The 24685-nt window shown below is 41.4% G+C and overlaps 5 protein-coding genes across 7 annotated transcripts; 2 read left to right on the top strand and 3 right to left on the bottom strand.

Moving 5' to 3' along the window:
* Positions 1-5319: 5319 nt before the first annotated feature.
* Positions 5320-6625, bottom strand: LOC4802148 (uncharacterized). The gene is made up of 3 exons (XM_001359088.4): positions 6019-6625; positions 5747-5955; positions 5320-5694 (listed from the first exon to the last, which is right to left on the bottom strand). Exons 1-3 carry the CDS (start codon positions 6229-6231, stop codon positions 5382-5384), a joined length of 735 nt encoding a protein of 244 aa, XP_001359125.3. The 5' UTR covers positions 6232-6625; the 3' UTR covers positions 5320-5381.
* A 523-nt stretch (positions 6626-7148) lies between these two features.
* On the bottom strand, positions 7149-8273 carry LOC4802149 (F-box only protein 11). Its single transcript, XM_001359089.3, has 3 exons — positions 8070-8273; positions 7482-8002; positions 7149-7416 (listed from the first exon to the last, which is right to left on the bottom strand). Exons 1-3 carry the CDS (start codon positions 8250-8252, stop codon positions 7149-7151), a joined length of 972 nt encoding a protein of 323 aa, XP_001359126.3. The 5' UTR covers positions 8253-8273.
* Positions 8274-8418: 145 nt separating this feature from the next.
* Positions 8419-13092, top strand: LOC6897480 (uncharacterized). 3 transcript variants are annotated; one of them, XM_002137593.3, is made up of 4 exons: positions 8419-8885; positions 12304-12515; positions 12647-12757; positions 12811-13092. In XM_002137593.3, exons 1-4 carry the CDS (start codon positions 8436-8438, stop codon positions 12992-12994), a joined length of 957 nt encoding a protein of 318 aa, XP_002137629.3. In that variant the 5' UTR covers positions 8419-8435; the 3' UTR covers positions 12995-13092. The 3 variants fall into 3 exon arrangements, with proteins under 3 accessions (XP_002137629.3, XP_003736681.3, XP_033241716.1); XM_003736633.3 differs by lacking the exon at positions 12304-12515 and adding an exon at positions 8953-9164 and having other exon boundaries at positions 12811-13089; XM_033385825.1 differs by lacking the exon at positions 8419-8885 and adding an exon at positions 11825-12208 and having other exon boundaries at positions 12811-13076.
* A 1224-nt stretch (positions 13093-14316) lies between these two features.
* LOC4802151 (uncharacterized) lies at positions 14317-16184 on the top strand. Its single transcript, XM_033376725.1, is given in 6 exon segments — positions 14317-14844; positions 14925-15100; positions 15162-15278; positions 15517-15568; positions 15570-15895; positions 15970-16184. Coding segments are annotated over 6 exon segments (1107 nt in total). The 5' UTR covers positions 14317-14529; the 3' UTR covers positions 16091-16184.
* Positions 16185-22451: 6267 nt separating this feature from the next.
* On the bottom strand, positions 22452-23377 carry LOC6897481 (HDC15381). Its single transcript, XM_002137594.3, has 4 exons — positions 23186-23377; positions 22888-23126; positions 22724-22834; positions 22452-22672 (listed from the first exon to the last, which is right to left on the bottom strand). Exons 1-4 carry the CDS (start codon positions 23375-23377, stop codon positions 22531-22533), a joined length of 684 nt encoding a protein of 227 aa, XP_002137630.2. The 3' UTR covers positions 22452-22530.
* Between the last annotated feature and the right edge of the window lie 1308 nt (positions 23378-24685).

Here is a 24685-nt window from a genome sequence, read left to right on the forward strand (position 1 = left end):
GTATGTATATGCATATAATGGAAAACTGAATAACCACTAATAAAAAGCATCAGCGGTAACAAAAACGAAATAAATAAACCAAATAATTGCTACCAGAGGAAAGCAATTGGGAATAAATGGAAAAAATGGAAGTTCGAGTGCGAAGAAAATCCATAAAAAATATACATATAGTTTAAAGCCGAGCACTCAACAAATCCCAACAATTATGCAAAAAGGGGAGATGCATTCTATTCATTTTTTGTTTTTTGTAATTACATATATTGGGTAAATGATAAAATAAAGGTTTTTTTTGGTGTGTGCTTGTAAATATTTAAAACAAAATATTTATGTAGTGGAATTTGCTTTTCTACCGCATTGTATTTATTTAAATTTGGATAATTCCTACAGTTTTGGTGTTATTTTTTTCTCTGTGTTTAGGCTAAAGCATTTTTTTGATTCGAAACCAATTTCAAGCTTAACAAATTTGTTTGTTATAGTTTTAGACAATCAACTATTAAAGTATTTAAACAATAAAGCAAAAAAAGAATAAAACAAAGAACTAATGACAAGTAAATGGCGTAACTTTTCTGTGAATAAATTTAACTAATGAAACCCAAAAAGGAGTAATGCATATTTAAACTAAAAATGTGCATGGCGAGAAGGAGAAGAACAAAGGCAAAATTCATTTCAAACAAAACAGAAAACATTACATTTTTGTAAATTATTTCACTTGGGAAAATCGACACGCTAAAGCAAAAACCAAAATAAATAGAGAGATAAATTTAAACACATTTTACTGAATAATGAAAAACAAAACACAACAACACACGCTAAGACGTAGGAGAAGGGACACACACGAAGGACAAAATCGAATTAAAGTCAAATACATAGACGTGTATATGCTCTCATTGGTTGTGTTTTTAGGTTATAAACAAATAGGTTTGGCCCAGTGTGTGTGCGTGTGTGCCGCGTGTGTGTGTGTGGAGGAGAGGCGGAGAGACACAACACAAACACACTCACCGCACGGACAAGCAGACAGACAAACAATCGTTAATTCAATCAATCATTCAGTCAATCGTTGAGTTGGACCATCGACCGCTCGGCTCGGGTCCGACTCGTAGTTGTACAGTTCATTTCCACATTAATTCATTGAAATATTAATTAATAAATTAATTATACATTAAGTTTAGCCTATCGAAAAACCGAGGGAGTAATCCCGCTTAAGTGTAAATTATGCTAATAATGTCAAACATTTTGAATTTGCCTTTTTAAACGTGTTTTTTGCTTTTCACACTCTTTTAGGTTTCTAGCTAAATATTTAGTCTGCTTGATATACAACAAAAAAATTTCAAAAATTTAAACAAACAAAAACAAATAGGTATAAATGAGAAGAAACCATGTAATTTAAATACTGCCACAAACAAGACGAAATGAAATGCAAAAAGTACATATAAAATATATATACAATTATTGTATCTCTATCTGTATCTGTACATGATACATTTATGAGTAATAAATGATATACGAACTAGTTAAGTGCAAAACATTTTTGAAGCGTGTCCACATCCAAGCACTCGACAGATCCGATGTGGAGTAGTACATATGTACATCTAGTATAAAGATATACTTAGGCGCAGCAAATCAACTACTCAGTAAGCTAGGAACCTGCAGAAGGGTGCTCGAAGTTAACATTGTGGCTAAGTACTAACTAAATAGGAAAACCGCAAGCAAAAACAAATCTCTGTATATAGTAAAAAACTATCCAACACCTACAACAACAATACACACACAGCAAATGAAAACACAGATGCAAAACATCCATGGTTGAAGCATTTCATTCTTGTATACATACTCGTACTCGTACTCGTACTCGTAAGATCCATCGGTGATCCATCGGTGATCTTCGATCGATCATTCAGCAAGCAACTAGAATTTATTTGCAGTACAATTCATTTCCCCGATTACAGTTAAAGCAAACAACGAAATTGTGTACACACAAAATTGATAGAGGATAAAGCATTAGATAAAGCACAGGGAAGCCCTTGGCGAAAAATAGTCGTTGGAAACTAGCAGTAGTTGAAGGAGGGGCCCTTTCTGTAAGGCCCTTTCTGAAGAGATGCCTTCAACGCGTATAGCATGCACTTGCCACTGACTTCGCCAAGGGCATTCGATCGAACCACAAACGTGTTTCATTTTAGCCAAAAACAATTTTTAAGGCCACCACACACTTAGCACTAACAGTAATCATAATTAGTTAAACGAGAAATAGTTATTAAACGAAATATATTAAACCAAGCGAATGAGAAACAAAAAAAAACTTATGGTGTAATCAAGAAATTGACGTATTTGATATATATGCGGCTTGACCCTGAGATTCAAAAAACATAAAATCGTATGTCTTCCAATCAAAGGTCGTCTTTTGTAGCAAACACAACAAGAATCAAAGTCTGCGTATTGCTAAAGAAAAACCAACAACAGTCAGAACAACTCAGAAAAATTGGAAGCCGCTGTGGAGCTGGTAGGATAATGCAGAAATGCGTATCAAAAAGAAGAAAATGAACACACAAACACAACTGTACCATCCACCCACACATTAACACGCTTACACAGTTACAGCAACACTCACATGCCACTGCACTGCAAGTTCATGTATGCCCACAACATTTGCATACCTTTAGGGGTCAGCAGCCTATAGGGGTCGAAGCATATAACACTTTGGGCCACTGTGACTCTCACCTTCTCTCGCCCTATGACACACCCTTCAGTTACCCAGCAACTAATCAAGTACCTGACAATAGATGAATTACACCTTTTCTAGAATTCTCCATCACCTTCATCAACTTCTCCTCCCTAGAACCAGGCCAAAACCGAAGCTCGTCTTGTACATACAAATGACAAATCTTTCATCCGATTTGACTAGCCAATTTGCGTAAAGAAACAACAAAAGCATACATATAAATTAATTATATTAAAAACGGTTTCAACAACAGCAAAAAAAAAAACAAAAACTAAAACAAATTTCGACACTCACACCGATACAAGTACTAACACTCAAGTCCGAGCAGCAATAGGCACATCATGCCCCTACCGTCAGCACGATTAATGACAGCAAATGCAATTAAACGAATTTGAAATGTTTTTCCTGTATGATCGAGCAGTGACACACGACTTTTGTAAAATATTTCTGAACAAAAAACAGACATAGGAATACGTAAACCCTATTTGAGGACCTCTCATTCCCAGCATCCAATTCCAGCAGTAGAGTTTTTCGATGAATTTTCAAAAACTTCACAGTTTTGCAAGCAGCACCAGACACACCAAACACAGATACACATCCACTCAACCACACACACCGCACAGACACACACACATAGAGCCAACACCCAACAATCAAAGTACTCAAGTAGCTAATGTTCGTATTTATGCGTATCTGTGTGAATGGCATTGCATGCGCGTGTGTGTGCGATCGAGCAGGCAGGAAACGGAAATCAAATGTATAAATTCATAAACTGTAAGCCACTCGAGTATATTAACGATAAACAACAACTATATACATATACGCGTACGTACGAGTATATAGTATATATACGGGTATTTATATAGACATAGATACTATACATATACACGGGTATGTATATTTTTTGTATTAACTGTTAGGTGCCGCTAGATGTAAGCGCTTCCGTTGCAACTTTTTGTGTATTGTACATTTTTCTTTCGATTCGTTCAAGTGCAAAAGAAACGTAAAAACAAAAACCAAAAAAAAAAAACAATTTTAGCATCAAGATTTTTAACTTATAAAAAGCAAACAAAATGGTAAATCTTACAAAATCTTGCAACTCACTGGGGAAAACAACACCACAACAATTAAATGTAAAAGATAAAAGATACGACTTAAATGCCCAAAGGCAGGTCAGGAGGCATATGTAACTAACTAATATTTGCTCAGACAAAAAGGAATAACAAAAAAAAAACAAAACAAAACAAAAACAAAAAACAAAAATATATGAATAATAAATATGCATACATATACGCAGTAAATGAAGCCGGTAAATAAAATCTAGATATATACGAGTAGATATGTGGAATCGACTTTTAGTTAGGCGTGCCGAGCGCTCACTAAAACTCTACACCAGAATCAGTCTTAGCTAAATTGAAAATTTAGTTCAAGGAAACTCATAACGTAAGTAGGCTAAGGTGCGAATGAAATGACGACGAGATGTGTGTAAAATACTTGCAACTAAACTAATGCTAAAACTAAAACTAAACCAATGTTAGAACTAAATTAGATTAAGCTAACTTCGAAACACTGCAAACCCTTGCAAGAACAGCAAAAGCAACAGCAACAGCAAACTGAACCCGAATGGTTAAAGAAACATTTGCGCATCAGTATTTCAAATAAATGTGTCAAACAAATTAAATTAAATTAAATCTAAAAAGAAAAACGTTGCATTTACATTTCACATAAACAAAGGAATACCTAACAATACATGCATAAATATGAATACGAGTATATACATACTATATACATATATATATTAAATATATATTCGAAACTCTCTTGAACAACAAAAACCAACAACATACATATTACATACAAACAAAAAACCCAACTACAACAATTACACACACGCGCAGACATTGAGAATTCAAATACTAAAAGAAAAACTTGATCAAAATTAACAAGCAAACAAAAAAAAATCCAACAAAAAATTATTAACAAAAAATGCTAGAATAAAATATGTTAACACAAACAATTTAAAAAAGGGAAATGAAAAGAACGAACGCATTCAAAACTTAAATATAAGACACTAAATAAAACAAAACAAAACCTATGCTAAATGCAAGAACAAATGGAAATAATAGCAACAATTGCGAATGAATAACACTAAAATTGAAAACAATTTAAAAAACGACAACAAAACATAAAAAAGAAAACAATTAATATATAAATAAATGTTACGCGTTATTAAATAAAGAAGAATGAAATAATTTGTTTTAAAAAAAATCTCAACAGCCTTTTCAATATGGAGACGGGCAAAAAATGGGAAGGGAAAAGAGAACTGTTGGTGAAAGTATTAGAAACTTGTCAGTCAAAATCTTGGGCTATATTTCACGATATCTTGGGAGAGGCATAATCTGATTCCATAATTTTGGTTAGTGACGCAGAGAAGTAACCATAAACTATAGATTTATTTGATATAAAGACACTCCAGCTAAATGGTAGAAATCGGAGCTTAATTCGAATAATAAGGGACAAAAAACAGGGTGAAATGAATCGAAATCATATCCCTGAATCATTTCTGGTAGTATTCGATCCATCAGTCAATGTTTCAGTCGATGTTTCAGTCAAAAGCTATGTTTTATTTTCTCAGTCAAATAGCGTATCTTTGCTTACAACAAATTTACATAAAATTAAAGGCACTCAACTTGGTTGTAGTGGCGGCCATGTACTTGCCCAAAGCCAGAGCCAGAAGGGAAAATTGGCACCCCGGATAGATTTCGTGGCACTCCTTCGAAGATCGTTTGGAACGGCGGTAGATGCGATCATACTGGTGATGGGCCTGGGGCTCCTGGGCTTCCACTGGCGTCGAGGGCAGGCTAAAGACAGTGCGGACCAGCTCCTGGAGCATGTTGCCCCGCTCTTCCTGGGGCAACATGAATCTGGCACTCTCGCAGAGAGCTCTGGCCACACAGGAGTGCCCATTAAAGCCCATGCTGAATGAAGAGTATTACCAAATGAGATCCATGAATTATACAGAATACTCACTTATTGAAGATGGACTGTACTTCGTCGTAGAAGGCGCGTCGCGAGCGGCGCTTGATGACGTCCTTCGCCAGGGTTGCGTTCAGGCCATGGGCATGCTGGACCGCCCACTCACGATTGGGTAGATCGTAGGCGACGCCCCAGTTGACCGCCCAGCTGAGAAAGTCCACGTCGGGGTTGCCAATCATGCCGATCGTCATGCAAATGGCCGCCTGCAAACACAAAAAAAGATTAGTAAGCCGTCGGAGGTCCTTGACACCCGCACACACTCACACCGAAACCGATGAACCATCCGGAAATGCCAAATAGCGTTTGTGTCGGCGCAGAACTTTGGCCTCCACCTGCGTGGCATTTGCACCTGTCAGAGCCAGTGATTGATCCAGATTCTTTGTTTGAGCCTCCGCCTGTACTCGCACTCGCACCTGCCCCAGTGCCAGGAGATATAGTACAAGCAGATTGAAGTGGTAAGTCGTTAAGAGGCGCCTCATTTTGTCGGCACCGCGTTCTGTTTGAAACTAAACTCATTGACCGATTCAAATTGGTTTCGTGGGGCAGTGTGCTCCCCGTTATCGGCTTATTAGCTCAAGTACCATGTTGATGGCCCTGATTAGCGGGTGTCTGCCAACTCTCTCTCACACAGGGGACTGGTCTTAACAGGTTTTTCCATTCACACTGCCTTTCTGCTCACCCTCTGGGGACGGGGACGGGGACGGCGCAACTGTTCTCCTGCTGTCAATACGGCATGCACTGATTGCAGTAGCATGTAAATTTTACATATGTCAACAGCGGGAAATTCTCTTGTTTTGTTTCCATTTCCAGTCCAATTGTCAGCGTTGTAAAGTCAAAAGCAAATAATACAAATTATGAAATATAAAGCACGGGAATCCAGAGAGCAATGCGCATGAAGGGAACTGCACTTCCAGTTCGACCAATCAGTTGTGGAAGCCCCTGCTGATTTTAATCTACGAGTTGGTAGCATTTGTAATAAAGAATCCTTCAAGAGTCTTAAAACTGAAAAAAAAGAATTCTTTAACCATATTTGTCGTATAAAATATATTTTATTTTCCATAGAACACATATCCAATCCATTCTGCATGGTAGGGCACAAAAATTGGTCGAAAATAGTGTCAATAAAAATGTCACTTCTGGGTATTTACTTAATTTCGATTCCACTTTTTGGCCTGACACGCAATAAAATATAATTTTTTCTGTCATACATTTTTGTATTTCCTTTGCCAAATTTATTTTGCTTCTATGTGAGAGAATATCGATTTTAATACAATTACAATTTCTTATAACCCATGAACTGGAGTTCTGTTGCCCGGAGAGCTATGCGATTCATCCGCATCCAATAAATTCATTTATATTTTTGGTTTGCCTTATTCCGATTTTTATTTTTATTTAATCAACGGTCAATTTTCTCGCGAAATGGTTCCGTTAAGAGCAGCAAAAAACTTTGACGACAGTGTGGTCCATACAGACTGGCGCATTCGTGAAGCGAGTGTCCGGCTGTGAAGGCCTCCCTATATTTCGGTTTATGGGCAATCTCCGGATGTACGTAGCGCAGCATTATGCGGAATATATCGTGGAAGAGCGTCAGGCCCGGGGGAGCCAGCAGAAGACGGGCCTCGCACAGCGTCCGCATGATGCAGTAATTTGGCTGGTAATTATACCTGCCAAAAGGAGGAAAGAAATTCAGTTAGGGGGAGAGTGGAGAGGTTCGATAAAGCCCGCTTACATGGTGGACAACAGAGTGACCATGTCGAAGAGCATTCCATGCGGACTCTGACCCTCGTTCACCACATGGGCGCCATTTCTCTGGAGTTCGCGTCGCAAGCGTCTGGACATGGCCGATGGTCGGCAGTAGAAGGTGCCATACACATCCTTGACCAGATGCGAAGCCGGGCAGCCGGCCTGCACTTGATGGGTAAAGGACTTGCGCCGGTTCTCTGTGGGAATGCCTTGCGGATAGGCAAAGTAGAACGACTGTATGGGATCCGACGGACTAAGGGGCACCACAACAGTTTGCGGTTGCAAAGCAAATTCTGTTGAGGGTGGTGGTGGAGGTGGAGGCGGGGGTGGAGGAGGAGGAGGTGGCGGCGGTAGTGGTGGTGCTGGTTTTACTTTTGGTTTCCCCACCCGACGCGGTATCCAATCCTCAATTGCCGCAGGTAGCTCGTAGATACTCGTAGCCTCTGCCAACCAAAGCAGTCCTTTGGGTATTGTCTCTAGAATGGCCTTGGCACAATTGGCTGTAATCTTTAAGCCAAAGATACGCATATAAATAAATAATTTATTATTTTAAAAGCTAAACCATTTATCTTACCGTTAAAGACGAGCCCAGCTCAAAGGTGAGCCAACGTTTCTGGCGGTGCAAGAAATGGGTCTTCTCCTGCATGTAGGTGAAGCCATTGCTGGACGTAGCATTGGAGCTGGGCTGAGATTCCGCGCAGACCAGAGCCAGCAGAAAGCTGGCGAGGACCAATCTCAACCAGTTTCGATTTTCCATAGCGAACCCAGCGATGCCTACCGAAGAACTAAAGAAATGGACATTCACCGGATCGACGCTAAACTCCAGAATGGAACAGTGGCCGGTTCGCGTGGCTGTTCAATTTGTTACGGAATCATGGCTTGACCGCAATACAGTGGCTGCACTGTTTGGCTAAGACATTAGTTGGGCCCGCGACGCGGAATGGGGTCAGCTGGCCAAGTTATAATTAAATTAACAACTTGGCATTTTGATAGAACGATAAAACAAAGAAATAGGAAAAAAATCGGCGGATGGCCGTCGAAATCGATGGCCAAAAACTTCAAATCAGTTGGAAAAATGTCTACAACTTGGCCGAAGCTACTGCTCACAGCATTTTTCTTGGGCCAATGCCAAAGTCAGTCCAAGAACGATGTTCTGCATGTTTTTGCCCCGCCGCTGCTATCGACAACAAGTCACGAAGCCGGCAAAGTCAACAATGTCACGCTGACTCCGCCAGGACTCATCACCCAAGGACGGGAGCTGGAACAAGAGCTAGAGCTGGAGCTGGAGCTGGGACAGGACCCACTGACACCACATGCTGCTTTATCGTCACAGCGCAAACTCTCGAGAGGCAAACGCTTTGTGGCCTTTCCCGTGGGTTCATCAGCATCGGTGAGTCCCCTGGCTGAAGCTTTGGAGTCCGACATTAAATGAAATATGTATTTCCGACAACATTTAGGCCGCTGTCTGTCTCACCACCGGTGTTATCGGCAACCCCAACTTGCTGTATCTCAGTCTGGGCATCAATTGGGGCGTTGCCTACGACCTGCCCAATGTCACATGGGTCCTGCAGAATGCCCATGGCTGGACCACAAAGAAATCGGCCAAAGCACAAATCAAACGCAGACACCGACGTGAGCTCTACAGTCGACTGGAGACAATGATAGACAGGTGAGTGTGGGTCATCAGCTCTAGCTCTGGTCATTCATGAGATTTGAGGGAAATTATCTCAAGTTCTTGTGTGTGAAAATTGTCAGCAAATTTTGTTCTCAGATTTCGTATTTGAATGTTTGGACTGGCTTTTAAGAGCTCTCTTCTGGCTTTTGTATACAATTTTAAGCCCAAGAGACAGACAAAAAATCGGGCACCATAGAAATGCTTGGGCGTTTTACTACAATTTATACTGTAATCTCTAGGCGAGATACAAGTGAATAAATTAGTCATCAAGCCTTCAGTTTTTTCTTTATATAATATTGTTTGGATATATGCTATTCCTATACACCCAAGTATATACCTCATTATTCAATCATTGATTAAATACTTATTTAATTAAAAAATATAATCATTAGTTAACTACAGCTTTGCCAGAATATGGAATGAATCATTCGATTTTATAGACCTAGAAATATAAAGCATTAAGTAAAGCTATTTTACTACATCCAACTGTCTTATATTTCCGAAACCAAATGTACATACATATATACGGGCAATCGTACATACATATGTACATACATAGATGTATGGGCATGTACCCGTACCCCCACCCATATGTGGATACTTTACATGCTTCAAGTGGCAGACCCCCAGCCCCCCTTATGTTCCACTCACCGACTGCCTCTTTGGGGGAGTGTCTGTGCCAAAATCAGCCAAGCCACTTGGCTTATCACGCACAGTGCGACCAAGAAAACTTCGCACCCGAAGTGGTCGTTGTCCCTACCCGTCTGCTGTCCTGCTCCACCCTGTGCCGGAGAGGGAGAGGGGGTGCGTGCTCTTGGCATAATAATAAAATGTTGGTATTTTATATTAGCATTTAAATTGGCTTTTTGTATGCTTCGGAAATAGTTTAATATCCGTAGGGGCGAGGACTATCAGAGTCAGAGTCTGTCTTCCTGCGGTTCGGCAACTTTAACTTTGAGGCCAATGCTCGAAAAATGCATAACAAATTAGGCCATAATTGGGGAGAGGAGAGCAATATATGTTGCGGGCCATGTTAAACTATCTGCAATCTGTAAAATGTCTTATCAACAAGCGGCACGGCAAACTCAACCACACACCCATTTCACCCGCACAACCGCATATCCGCTCTCACAGATACAGTGACAGTGACAGGCATTGTCATGGTAATCAAAGGACTTGAGCCTTGTTCGAATTTAAGCGTCAATTTCAGAGCCCTGCTAAGCTTCAAGTGGTCGTCAAAAAGTTACCATATTTGCCTTTGCCTTTGCCTTTGACTTGTCTTGCCCTGTCTTGCCTCTGCCCCAACTTTGTCCTTCGTTCCCATCTTCATATGTGTACGCATCCTCATCCATATTCTCATCCGCATTCTCATCCGGCTTTGGTTTTGACCTTAACACGGCTCCCATCGCCTTGATTCACGTGTCGAGGATTTTCGGTGTCTTCTGTTCCGTCTTGTGTTTCATGATTGTTTTCCCTCGATTGGTTTCGCTTTTCGATTGTCTGCTTTGCTTAGCGTCGTCCCACAATTGATGCCTGATGCCTGATGCCATGCCATTTTCCCCACTGACTTTTCGCTCTTTCCCTCTGCCCTGACGAGCGCTTTTCCCTCTAATGGGTCAGCTAAGCGGGGCCTGGCCTCAATTGCCTCTATCCGATGTGTATATACACGCCATACCCGTACACATGAGTGGGAGTGTGTAGGATATGTGTATTGGATGTATGCCCTATGGGGTTAATGAAGTTGTTTGTTTGTTTGTTCACCCCGACCGCAACATTGAAGTTGACAGTCGCACAGTCGCACAGTCGCACAGCCGCAATGCCACAATGCCACAACTCGCTGGGGAAGGGTAAAAAGTTTTTGCCAGGCTATGAATGGAATCTCCTTAGGAAATTAAACAGCATACTTATGCTGTTACACACATAAACATACGAGTATACTACACTGAGAAATGAATATACCATATTAGAAGCAAGTTTGCGAAAGAATTCCATGAAACATAACTGATATCGTAAATATATAGCTCATACTGCATTTTTTCATTGCTAATTCTATAAAAACATAGTCATTAAATTAAGTATACGTTCTTCCCCGAAGATCTGTGATCACTTTTATGAGTAATATACTTTCCTGGTGCCAGCCGTGCCTTCACTTACTCGTATGCATTTGCGAGTGCCTTAGTGCATAAGAGAATCGGTTTATTATGAGGCCATGGCAATCTCATAAAGACTGTTGGCAGTTCAGTTAGCAAATATGAACGGCAAAGTAGGAGCCAACTCAATTCCCTGCCACGGCCATCGATCTTTGTCATCGCCGTGGCACAGGCAGTTCGACCTTTTGCATGGCATCGACAGGTTCAGGTGCAGGCAATTCAATTAAGGTGCAGCACATGCCTGGGCTCGGGCCTGGGGCTTTCCTTCCTGCCCAAACAACAGGGCCTTCGCCTTCACACCCGCTGTATGGCTGTGTGGCTGTGTGGCTGTGTTTATTGTAAACGTGACTGCTGCAAGTGTCTGCAAGAGCATTCTAAACGTTAACTGACAATTGACACATTTGCACTTTGCCAATTTTACTTCCACTGCCAGAGCCAGACTCAGAGCCAGAGCGCCGCTTCTCCCTGTCAGGTCTGTCTCGGGCCCATCCATTGTCTCGGCTTGAGTGCAGTTTTCAGTCGCTTTTCGAGCTGCAAGGCAAACGGCACGTGCTACGTAGCTTTGTCATGATTTACGCGCACTCCGCATTGTTTAATTATCGTTTAATTGTTGCAAAGTTTTTGATTTACGATTTAATTGCACCGACAAATGCAACGCCCTCGACTTCTGCTCTGGGTCTGGGTCTGAGTCTGGGTCCCTTGCTGGCTCCTGGCAATGTCACCCATGATTTATGGCCGCCGCCAACATTGATGACTATGATGGAACGTGCAACCGCCATGGCAGACAACCCGACTCCATCCTCTCAGCTGTTGCACCACCAACGCTGGCGACGAGCCCTCAGTCGTCCGAAGCGTTATCTCAGCTTTCCCGAGGGCTCCTCGTTTTCCGTATGTATCATTCCCATCCATATCCATCCATACATACCTACATCCATATGTACATGCACCCACCGACAACAGTTTGTTACTTTGTCCCTGGTCAGGTTGCTGTCTGCTTCACGGTGGGCATCATCGGCAATCCCTACTATGCATACAACAGTTTCGGCATCAACTGGGGCGTGGCCTATGATTTGCCCAACACCACTTGGGTGTTGCAGCATTTGCACGGCTTCTCAACGCATCCCGTGGCACCGGCTGTGCTTCGACGACGCTCCCGGAGTATGATCTATCAGAAGATCGAGACAATTGTGGATAAGTATGGGAAAACTGCATATATACCCTGTCATTGTTTTACCTTTCGTTGTGGTTCATTTATAGTTATACTTTCTTTCTTGTTTCCTCTTTATCATATAAATAATTCATATGTTTCGTTTTCCCATATTGTAGCATGGGTTACAATGGCCGTGATTGCGTCTTGCGTACCCTCTGCGAGAGTCGTCAGTACTTTCAGCGAACAAAGATGAACATGGTCGGTGAGATGCTACGCACGATATTCAGGTAATCTAAGCTGATACACCTCAAGTCTCTGTGTAATAGAATTTGTTTTATAGCCTGCCGAAGCAGCGAATTTTCACACGGGAACTGCACGAGAACTCGGATATCGTTCACTATGATAAGGCCTATCGCCAGGCCCACCTCGATGACTGCGCCGCCCAGTACGACTGTCACTTTTCTCTGCTAGAATTGGCCTTTGGCAAATACACGACGCCACCGAAAAATTATTATGCCCAATAAATTGTGCGATACTTAAAAATGTTCCCCATCAAATTATTCTTAAGTGTCCACTCCGGTTGGCCTCTGTCTGGGAGTGAGGGGGACTGGCGCGCACTTGTTGAGCCCTGTTAAAAAATGGCACTTCATATATCTTTTCCTCAGCTGCAACTTGGCCTCACCTGCCATCCTCCATCTCCTTCTCCTTTGTCACAGCTGCTGGCTCTACCGGCGCCCCGGGAAAGGAATTGATGTTGTCTGTGAGACTGATGTGTGTGTCAGTCCTGTTGGCACCTCCTGCTCCTCATCATTATCATCATTCCGGCTTCCTGACGGACTTTAATTGAAAAGAAATAAAAATACGTTTGGCAAACTTTGTTGGCTTTTTCCCTACCGAGCTGCCAAAAGTTTTATTCAATCAACAGACTTGGAAGATTTCTCAGCATTTGTGAGCTCGAGGCGGCGTGGGAACATTTTAACGACTATTGCTCCAGGACTGCTGCATTTTGTGGCTTTTAGAAATATGGGTACGCATTAATCGTCCAATAGACGAAATCCGACTTTGAAAGATTGCATTTTAATGATGATGCTGCTGCTGCTCTATGAAAAATGAGTTTAGATATTCTTGAAACACGAGTACAAGAGGAATTTGGTCAATGAAAATATGAGAATGTTTTTGAGATAAATCTATTGTAATTTTGTGTGTCTAATGCTGTCTCAAAACTCATAAACAAATTATTATTATATTACTTAAATTGTAATCAAAATAAATATAAACCGTTTTACCGCCATTATACAATCTTATACAATATTTTTTTATTTATAAATGAAAGATGCATATCAATCAAATAATAATACATTGAATTGAATAATTTATTGACCCCTAAAAAAAAGCACAACCAAAAAGATATGTACAACCTTGTAGTTTTTGTCGACTCTTCTCAGCCTTTCGAGTGCTACAAAGAGTTCACACATTTTTCTATCAACCGCACCCCCTTAGCGGTGCTTTAGCCCCGTTTAGGTTGGTAAACGGGAAAATTGTGGACGTCAACAAGCGTCAGCACGAGCAGCAGCAATTCTAGAAAAAAATGGAGAAAAAGTGTTAACAAGTAAATGTCATGTCCAGAACTAGAATTCCAAATCAGAGCAAAACAGAAGTGGTGTGAAGTGTGGAGACATAAATGGAGAAGACACGAGATGTCACCAGACCACACGGAGCAATAAATAAATAAGCAACGCCACCAATAAACACAAAGAATACTTCACGTTCTTTCCTCGTTTGTTTGTTTGTTTCAATGGTCACCTCCACCTTCTCCCCATGTGCCTGGTTCTTATACTGGTTTTTGTATTTTTGTCGGTCAGATTGAATATGTCCGAGCTGATATCAGTAGCCTGAGGGAATTGTACAGAAGCGGGTCTCGAAAGCAGAACGAAACAGAGCTCAGAGTTGAAATGTGAACAGCAATTACTAAATCCAAAGTGAAGATATTTTAGGGAAATTCTGCCAGCGATCAATAGTATTAATTAGTGCTACACACAGCCCAATCAAGTTCATCTCGATGACGCATCTGTCAGCATGGACTTCCGCAGCAACAATGCTGATGCTGCAGCTCGCAGTGCCACTCCTCCTGCTGATGGTTCAACAGTTTTCAACCTGCTCGGCTGTCAGTCACAAGGTTGACAATTTTGATGGGCTTGCTGAAGCCTCCATGACCGGGTCCAGGTACAGGGAGCACAACGAGAACAGCTTTGACATGCATTATGACAACTCGAGCCCCGACTCCAGCCCTAGCCAGCTGCTGGCCAACAATGGGACGAGGATACTGCGACGTGGCAAGCGATATCTTCAGTTCAGCAAGGGATCCCGTATGTCGGTGCGTTTTATCCACTGTCTGAAAAGGAATCCCATTTTAATTGGCCCCCTAATCATACGAGTCCTCTGTGCTCTTTGCAGTGGCGCACCAATGGGAAGAACACTCTGCTGACAATCAATACGTTGTACGCCTATGGCTATGGCTTCCGCACCAATTATCCCTTCCCGTCAATCGAGGAGCAGAAAAAGGATAATGCCGTCTTCTTTCGCCTCTTTAAGCGGGATTTATTCTCGAAACTGGAGACTGCTCTGGATGGGTAAGTTCTGTGCTAGTTGGCCAGTTGATTCCACTGTAATTGAGTTCCCACTCCCTCTCAGCCATGGATTCGATGGTCGGGCCTGTATGCTGAAGTCCTTTTGCACGGCCGTTCTCGATGTGGACAAGTCGGAGCAGAAGAGCGGCATGCTCTTCAAGCTTCTCAAATTGGTATTCAGGTGAGTGCCAGAGAGTGAGTTCATCCATCTCTTTTTAATTAACACCTTAGTGATAACTACTTCCCGAGACACAGTCAGTTTCCATTTTTATGACATCAACGAGGGGCTCTTGGGGGCTCCGTTTCCCCGTTAGTTGAGTTCTTGCATCGGTTACAATGTGCACGCTTCGGTTGTACCTCCTTCTCACCTTGCTCTCCATAGCCGCGGGACTAGAACATAATTCTACCATGCCCCGCAGCAGGGCAAAAAGATACCTGGATATAATAGAAACCACTCGCATATTTGTGGGTAACTCAAATATTTAATCTGGGCAATCGCTCGTTGCTTATACCGAAACGCTTTTCCCATTTTTCCATCAAGTTCCGCGTGAATGCCAAGAACAATGTGATCGCCTCGCCCATTGTCTGGGCGCATGGCTACGGCTTTAGGGCCAATACCCCAGTGCTGGTTAAGCGTGAGAATCGACCCTTTAGAAGAGACACCTATGAGCTGCTCCACGAGCTAATCGATCGGAGTGGCTTCGATGGGCGGGCGTGTGTACTGAAGGCCTATTGCACGGCTCTGGCCGGGGATCATGGTCAGGGATTTCTCTTTAAGCTTTTAAAATATGTCTTTACGTAAGTTTCAGACTCTGATTTGCCGACGACTATAGCTATCTTCTACACAATATCTTCTTCTAATACCATTTCAGCCTGGACGAACACGAAAAGCGTCATATGCCGCATCTGCGCGAGGAGAACTGCGAACAAATCATGCATAGCCACTGCCCATTGAGCTTTGACAGCATTTCCCCCTACACGGATGATGTTTAACTACATCTATACCTACCATATGGATTTGTTTCCTTTTGCTTTCAAAAATAAACAACAACTGAGATTGAATTGGATGTGAAAATAGAAATATAAACACACGTGTTTGACTGAAACCTAAAATAACAAAACGTTTCAGAGTTGTTGAAGGAGATGTCACAAAAGTACAACAAATTTAATAAACTAATTTTTGTGGATGTGAATCCTGCATCAAGCCATGCCTAAGCGTCTCCGGCACAGCTTTACCATGGAAAATCGTTCGACTATGTTTAACCAAAAGCTTTAAAATACCAAGGTATTGCATCGGGAACAAATTTCTTTTGATATACAGGTACTTCAATATTCTTTTTGGCTATGATTCGCCTCTGACCATGGCTCCGATGCCTATTCCGGCTGAGTCAATACCAGAACACAACAACAATACACACAGTCTTTGCCAAGGCGCAAAACTGCCTCAAAACTTTGTTATAAAGACGAATAAAAAAGCTAAACAGCTTCTCACAGTTTTCAGGTTACTATTAGATCGCCATCACAGTAAGGGGTATCCTTAGGTCTTTTCTGTTTAGTTTTTGTGTTCTTTACTTAATATATACTGGGATGGCACGTGGCTGCTGATGATATTTATTTGCTGTTGTTCTGTCATTTGTAATTTATAATTAACTTGTGCGTGTTTCGAGTGCTTTTTCCGTTTTTTTCATCCTTGCGGTGCAATCAGCAACATGCATTTAATTGGCATTATTATTAAACAGCTGAAAGTGAGCAGCAAGAAAAAAGGCAGATAAGGACAAAATTATAGCATATAGTATTCTGTGGCCATTGTTGACCTCATTGCATGACAAAAGTTTCTGCTTTTGCTGGGTGGCATCCACGCTATGCTTCTGATACTGATACTGCCCCAGTCTCGATGTTGCCTCTGCGCTGTTGCAGTTGCAGCTGTTTAATGTCACCAGCATGAAAACGGGCGAGTGGTGTTAAAATGTTTGCGGACGCCTTTGATGCACTTGTCACGCCCCCATGGCCGCAGAGAGACCAGAAACCTGTCGCCCGTCGTGGCAGGCAGCATTAAAAATTAACTTTAATTAAGTTGAAAAACATAAATTACATGCACGCATACAAGGGCATTAAAATGCACAAAACCCACACAGAGGCACTTGGTCACACACACACGCACGCCGGCAAGTGCAATTTTCTGATGGTGCTGTTATTGCGGTTGCTACCTCAAGAGCTACCTCAAGTTTGTTGCACACAAGGGGAAGAACGAGAGAAGGAGCCCACGCAGATGGTAGGAAATTAGAAAGAGAAGAGAGTAGAGTTAGCAGGAAACGAGAAAGAGAGAGAGCGAGCCTCAGATAAACTCCATCTTGGGCGATGTCCGCACAACTTCAAGCGTTTCCCCACAACTTTGTCACCCACTCACACGTACACATATACAAACCGATTCATATATACATATATATGTAGTATATATAGTCCCAACCTTAATCAAGTATTAATCATGTGGCTGTGCGTTGAATTGCTGCAGTGAAAGAGGTCAGCACCATCCCATCCTGCACAGCTCTACTGACCTGACCCAATCCTTCGTCTTTCCATCGCCATCTCCCACTCATTACACATTACCTTCACCTTCGTATAGGAGGTACTCTTATAGGTCAAAGGCTATGTTGTGTTCGAGTAGTTGTAGTCTGCAGATCATATACAAGTTTTCTAAGATTAAAAAAGATAATGAACAATTATTTATCAATAAACATGATAATAAAGAGCTAGGCTGTAGGTCTTCAAACCCTATATCTACAATATTATGCCAGCGCCGCAACAACTGCTATTATATTAATTCCTATCAATTAAAAGTATTCACATTTTCAAATATATTTATAAGTACACCACTTTTAATGGGTATTTTTGTTTCGAGGCAATCTACCATGGCATTCCAACTTGTTACATTTGCTGACACCACAAACTTAAATGTCAGTTGTTTGTTGTTGCTGTTGTTGTTGTTGTTGATTCTGTTGCTGGTTTCAGTTTAATTTTCTCATTTGGTGATGTTTGCATTTTTCTGCTCCTTTTTTTTTGGCAGTGTGTGCAATTATAATTAATTTTAAAATACCCTCAAAGTGTGGAAAATTTTCATTGCAAGTGACACTTAACACAGTGGGAAAAGCGAAAATGGAAATGAATATATTCGTACGCCTGTGACTTTAACTAATTGAACTCTCTCGACCAACACAGCAGTGGTATTATAATGAAAATGGAAAGCCAAAAAACGTATTCAGTATGGCGAAAATGGGAATAACTTGTCGATTCGCTATAAATTCATTTGCACTTCCTCCTATTATTTGTGAAAAGCCTCTGAAACAATATGAATTGAAATATAAAGCTTAATTCCGATTGTACATTTAATTGGACTAAAACAAAGATAAAGGATTATTTCTCTATATTTCCTTTAAATGGTGCACTTTATTTCTCATATTATTAATTTTTGACCTGTTTTCCAATTACTAATTTTATGCAAATCAACACAAAACCAATATACATTTGCACATAATTAAAGTTGGTGTCAAAAAAAATAAAACGAAACATTTAAAAGCATTTCAGTGCTTGCTAAAAGTGAATGAATACAAGCCCAATGTCAATGTTGCAAGGACGTCTAAGGACTTAATTAAATTTAAAAATCAATACTTTAATTGTCAGGTGAATGTGAAATTAAACAATCTCATTTAGTTGGCTCAGCAATCTCAATAATGTGGGCCAAATCAGTTGGCCCAAATACCAGCACATATATGTACATATTTGCTAATAGATGGGATAAGTGGGAGGGGTCTAAAAGATATTTGGCCACTGGCCAGGGGTCGCAGATATCTATGTGGTTGGCCTACAAATAATATACATGAGATTAGCGCGACCTGGCGCACACCTACGATAATTTATTGGCCGTCAAAGGAGCAACAAAATGCGCACCTGCCTCATTATGGATGCGTAAAGGGCCAATCGCATAGGGCATAGAACGGCCCCCAGGCCACAGCACCTCATCCTGGTTGCATTTCCATTCGTCCGCCAGGCCACATTCCATTCGTTCATTCGTTAATCGTTGTCTGGTGGCCGGCGGACTGACTGGCATGCAAATTGATTTGATGCGTTGTCAATTAAAATGTGCAATTAATTTCATTTGGTTTGCCTCACATTATCGAATAGGTAATTGGACAGGGGATAGGGGAAAACGCCTCCTACTCACATATAGGGATGCAGAGAGGGAATATAGACCCTGACAGCGGCTGCTAATGAGCTCAGTTAGCCAATTCAGTTTGTGGCCATGAATGTGGCACTCTCTATGTGTTCGTGTGTGTGCCTTTCTATCTCTGTGTGAGTGCCCAAGTGTGTGTGTGTGTCTAAATTAAACCGTCTATGATATGGCAGAGAGCATAGCGTATACGCAATTAGTTAGTCAAACGCTGATTGCCACACTCTCTACAATGCCGGACACTTGAATAGGGCCATCTCACATGAACATCCTTTTAATAGCCTTACATTTTCCGCTTTCAAGTGGCTCCATTAAAACAGAGCCCTGTCAAAGGATATTTGGTGTATTGTGTATTGATTTACAGAAAATAAATTAGAGATGCAAACAGCTATAAAATATCAATCTCCATAGCAATCTGGAGATTTTTTTTAGCTTAAGGTTTTGTTAAGAATTATTCCCCTTTGAATATTGAATATTTATAGCATTTCACAGAAAAAAAAAAAGATCTTTAGACACTTTTTTGTTGTGCAGTTTATTGCTCAGTCTTTTGTAGTGCTCAGATCTAGTTATATGACTTGAATTATATGAACCAATATGCCTAGACTTAATTTTAAAATGCCAAGACTCTCGGCATCGGCATCAGCATCAGCTTCGTTCTTCATTTTGCCTCTAAATTAGTTCAAGGATTAGTGCAATAAAACTAACGGGCCACGGATTTGCGCAGCCCTTTTGTTGGCTTAGGGGGAACCCGAGAGCCGAGAGTCTGGGGAGATATGGTGGGAGGGAGGAGCAGAGCACCGAAGAAGAAGGCATGTCACAATTTCCCAATTAGCTACTCATTGAGATAAATTTCTTATGCAAATGACGACAAGGCCAAGTAAGGCATTTGGGGAAGCCAGAGCCAGAGCCAGAGCAGGGCCGTGACAGGCGCTGAAGTGGCATTGGCATCTAAATACATTCCCATGCCTGGTCGGGGAGTTTGGGACCCGACCTGAACGAAACCGAGCAACCCCAGCGCCCTGACAACCACCAGTGGCAAGAAGGAGAACAACTATAGCGACGGACGGACAGCGGCAGAGTGACATTGAGTGACTCGCGATGACGCCGATGAGGCCGGAGAAGACGATTCCGTCGACAAGACCGACAAGGAACAGCAGCAGCCTTTAACTCATTCTCTCACTCTTTCTCTCTAATTGGCTGCTGACATTTTGACAATAACAACAAGAACAGCACCGAAAAGGCGGGTATATTTGACATAATTAAAATACTGAAGCAAGGCAACAACATTTTTGGATATGGAACAAGCGCGACGACAGGTCGACTCAGCAGGCCAAAAAGCCAAGCAACTTTCTCTCCGGAAGAATTGTCAGGGAATAAGAGGCAAAGCGAAGCATTTTGCTAATTTCTTTGACTTATTAAAGCATAGTGCTAATCACTTGCATCAACTAACCCATATTTTCTATACCGATTTAAATTTGTGCAGTCTCATGACGAAATACTGTTACAGTTAAAAGATATATAGATCATCAGTTCATTGAACGAACCACACACTTCGCACCAAGGTGTGAAGACAACATCGAGTTGGAGTTCAACGACTTAAAACGAGAGCTGCTAATCGTATGATCATGACTCTGGGAATGTTCTTACAGTTTCCAAGAGAACATGATTCTTTCGACCTCTGGTATGGCAACATGATGTCATCTATATTTTCGCGTTTGCCCTATTTAACAATCCATTAAATTGATTAAAAAAGATATTAAATATATGTATCCAAGCTACATCCCTAAATTCTTATTTTTAGAAGGTTCTTCCTCTCAGTGTAGAAATTCAACTTCTTTTGTTGGGTAACTGGTATCTGGTTGCGATAAAATTCACTTCAGAGCTTCGCCCAGAACTTTGTTTTGTGCGAATGCAAATTGCTCATACGCCATGTGGACCAACGACACGAGCAGCAGAAATGGCGCTTATTAAAGTTTGACTTGTACTTTTGGAGGATTTTTGTTTTTTTTTTTAATTTTTCTGGAGTGTATGTGTGGGCGGAGATATCGGTGCAGGTGGAGGCGGAGGTGCAGTGAGGCAAAGTTAAACTTTTGGATAACAAAAATTAAGCATTGTCGTTTGCGTTCCATGATAATTGGGAACAATAGAGGCAGGCAAAAGGATGGAAGAGAGTGGAGCGGGGGGCAAACCATGTTAATGCTTCCGCATTTGCGTTCAGCTGCAACATTGCACCGATGCCGGGGCATGTGTGTGTCTGTGTCTTACGTCCTGTGTCCTGTGTTCTGTACACATGCAGAAGCTTGTGTGTACCAGCGACATTCACGCCTCGCTGCACTTTTTACATGCTGCATGTTGCCTGCGGGCATTAAGTGTGATTTTATGCGATTTGTACCAGGCAAACACCCGCTCAAACCGCTTCCACTCCCCATCGGCCACACCCCCACAAACACCTCCCACAGAGCAATGGCTACGAGGAAAAACCGCAGCAGCAGCAGCAGCAGCCGCAATAGCAGTAGCAGCGGTGGCAATGCCAAGCCCTTGCCGCCTCCTCCTGCACAGTTCTTTGCTAATTTACATTTGACAAATGTTTTGCATGCTACAAAATTTTTGCCACTGCTGCGACTACGACGACGACGACGACTACGACTAGGACGAGGACTGCTGTTCGTTAGCCTGGCCCAATCCCCGTCTCCGGCCTTGCCCCTGGGTGTTTTGTTAGCTGCATTCGTTTTCATTTGGTTTCTCTGCTGACATTGTTTACAGTTCAACTTGGCTTGGAAATTAGTAAAAATCTCACACGAGCACCCCCTACGAGGGAGGGAAACAATAAAACTGCAAATAAAGCGAATCGAAAAAAAACAAGAGGAAACAAAGATACAAGATACAAGAACGAGTAGCTGCAGAACATTTTCTAAAACAAATTTAAATTGATGTAAAACAAAGGTATATGGTTAGGAACATCTACACTGAGGGGATACACCATCGCCTATAGAGAACCGACAACTAAGAACATATAAAAAATTATATCATAATAAGAAGGTGAACAATGAACAATCCAATTGCGAATTGGATCGGGATTTCAGGTGAAATAAAATATACCTTACGTTGGATTATAATCTTGACATTCTTTACATTTTTTCTGGTTATTTATAGTAGCTACTCGTATATAATTTTTCAACTTTTTCTCCGTGTAATCACATTCCTGTTCTCAAAGCGAAATCTTAGATATATGGTTCAGCCGGCTCCAGAGTTTATTGCTGCAATCGCTGTAGGTCCTCCGACAATCAGCGCCAGCACGTCCCCCGTCCCTGGCATGCAGATACTTCCCTGCCACATTATCCAAGGGAGGTCTATGCGACAAAGTGGATTGAATGAGAGGAGAAAAAGTGAAATGTACTTACACTAAGACCGCATTCAGTATCTCGCTGAAAATGTTGCTCTGCTGGAAGGGGCGTTGAGATATCTCGCAGATGCTTCTCAGCAGGCACACTCCACCGTTTTCGGCGTCCAACCTGAAAGAACATTTTGGAGACTACGTGAACCCAATTTGACATCATCTACTCACTGTTCCAGGCTAGTTTCAATGACATCGTACAGCCAAGTGCGGGTCTCGTCCTGTCTAAGTTGTGTTTGCATATCTCTACGCCACTCCCTGGCCACGGACTCAAAGGTTGAGGTATTCCAGAAACTCCACCAATATATGGGCACAGGTGGGGGTGTGAATTGGTTTTGGTAGTTGACGAAACCCCAAACAGATAGCACAGTGTCCTCCTGCGGAATGGGATACGCTATTCCACAGACAAACTGGGAGAGAACAGCAACTGAACAATCGATTGCCACATGTTTTGATAAATGTCCCACACCTTGAGCACGCCTTGACCATCGAAGAGTGCCACTCGCTTCGAGCGACTCAGACTAAGGTTAGATGAAGATGTGGCATTCCCAGCTGGTGTGAACAGGCTATTGGCGGCACCACTGCATCCATCCACAGCTACAAGAAGCAGCAGCAGGGCGACGGGAACCATCAGCTCCAACCTCTGGCTGCCGGAGTGCATGGTCAACTAATTTTTGCAGCTCTTGCAACTTGTGGCAGCGAGGCCAAATTACATACATATTTAAGTTTACTCAAGAAATTGACAGACGAAGAATTACAAAGTTGACAGAAAAGCTACAGCTTTACACTGGCAAAAAGTTTGGTATGCTGCAAGTCTTTCATCTCAAGCCAACAACGATAGTTGTCTTTGTATATACAAACAGTATATACCCTCTTTCTATCTACCACTATCAAAAGATACCCTTTGCTGAAATATCCTATGCTGCTTAGTTCCTAGTCGAATTGGATTGGCCTCGAGCCTTGCGATAATTATACCCGATACTCAAAATGAGTATTGGGGTATATTAGATTTGTGGTAAAAGTGAATGTGTGTAACGTCCAGAAGGAATCGTTTCCGACCCCATAAAGTATATATATTCTTGATCAGCATCAATAGCCGAGTCGATTGAGCCATGTCTGTCTGTCCGTCTGTCCGTCCGTCCGTCCGCCCGTCCGTCTGTCCGTCCCCTTCAGCGCCTAATGCTCAAAGACTATAAGAGCTAGAGCAACGATGTTTTGGATCCAGACTTCTGTGATATGTCACTGCTCCAAAAATATTTTAAAACTTTGCCCCACCCCCCTCCGCCCCCACAAAGGACGAAAATCTGTTGCATCCACAATATTGCACATTCGAGAAAACTAAAAACGCAGAATCATAAATAATGACCATATCTATCAGGTTGCTGAATCTGCATCAGATCGGATCATTTTTATAGCCAAAGGAAACAAATCAATTTGCAGTGGCTACGCAGCGCCCGACGTCACGCGCAGACTGATTTTCTGTCTCTCTCGCACGCACAATTATAATAACAATTATTCAAAAAAATCAAAAATAACAATTATAATAACAATTATTCAATAAAAATCAAGAATAACAATTATAATAACAATTATTCAAAAAAATCAAGAATAACAGTTATAATAACAATTATTCAATAAAAATCAAGAATAACAATTATAATAACAATTATTCAATAAAAATCAAGAATAACAATTATAATAACAATTATTCAAAAAAATCAAGAATAACAGTTATAATAACAATTATTCAATAAAAATCAAGAATAACAGTTATAATAACAATTATTCAATAAAAATCAAGAATAACAATTATTCAAAAAAATCAAAAATAACAGTTATAATAACGATTATTCAATAAAAATCAAGAATAACAATTATAATAACGATTATTCAATAAAAATCAAGAATAACAATTATAATAACAATTGTAATAACGATTATTCAATAAAAATCAAGAATAACAATTATA

This window comes from Drosophila pseudoobscura, chromosome 2, assembly GCF_009870125.1.
Source record: "Drosophila pseudoobscura strain MV-25-SWS-2005 chromosome 2, UCI_Dpse_MV25, whole genome shotgun sequence".
Taxonomy (NCBI): Eukaryota; Metazoa; Arthropoda; class Insecta; order Diptera; family Drosophilidae; genus Drosophila; species Drosophila pseudoobscura.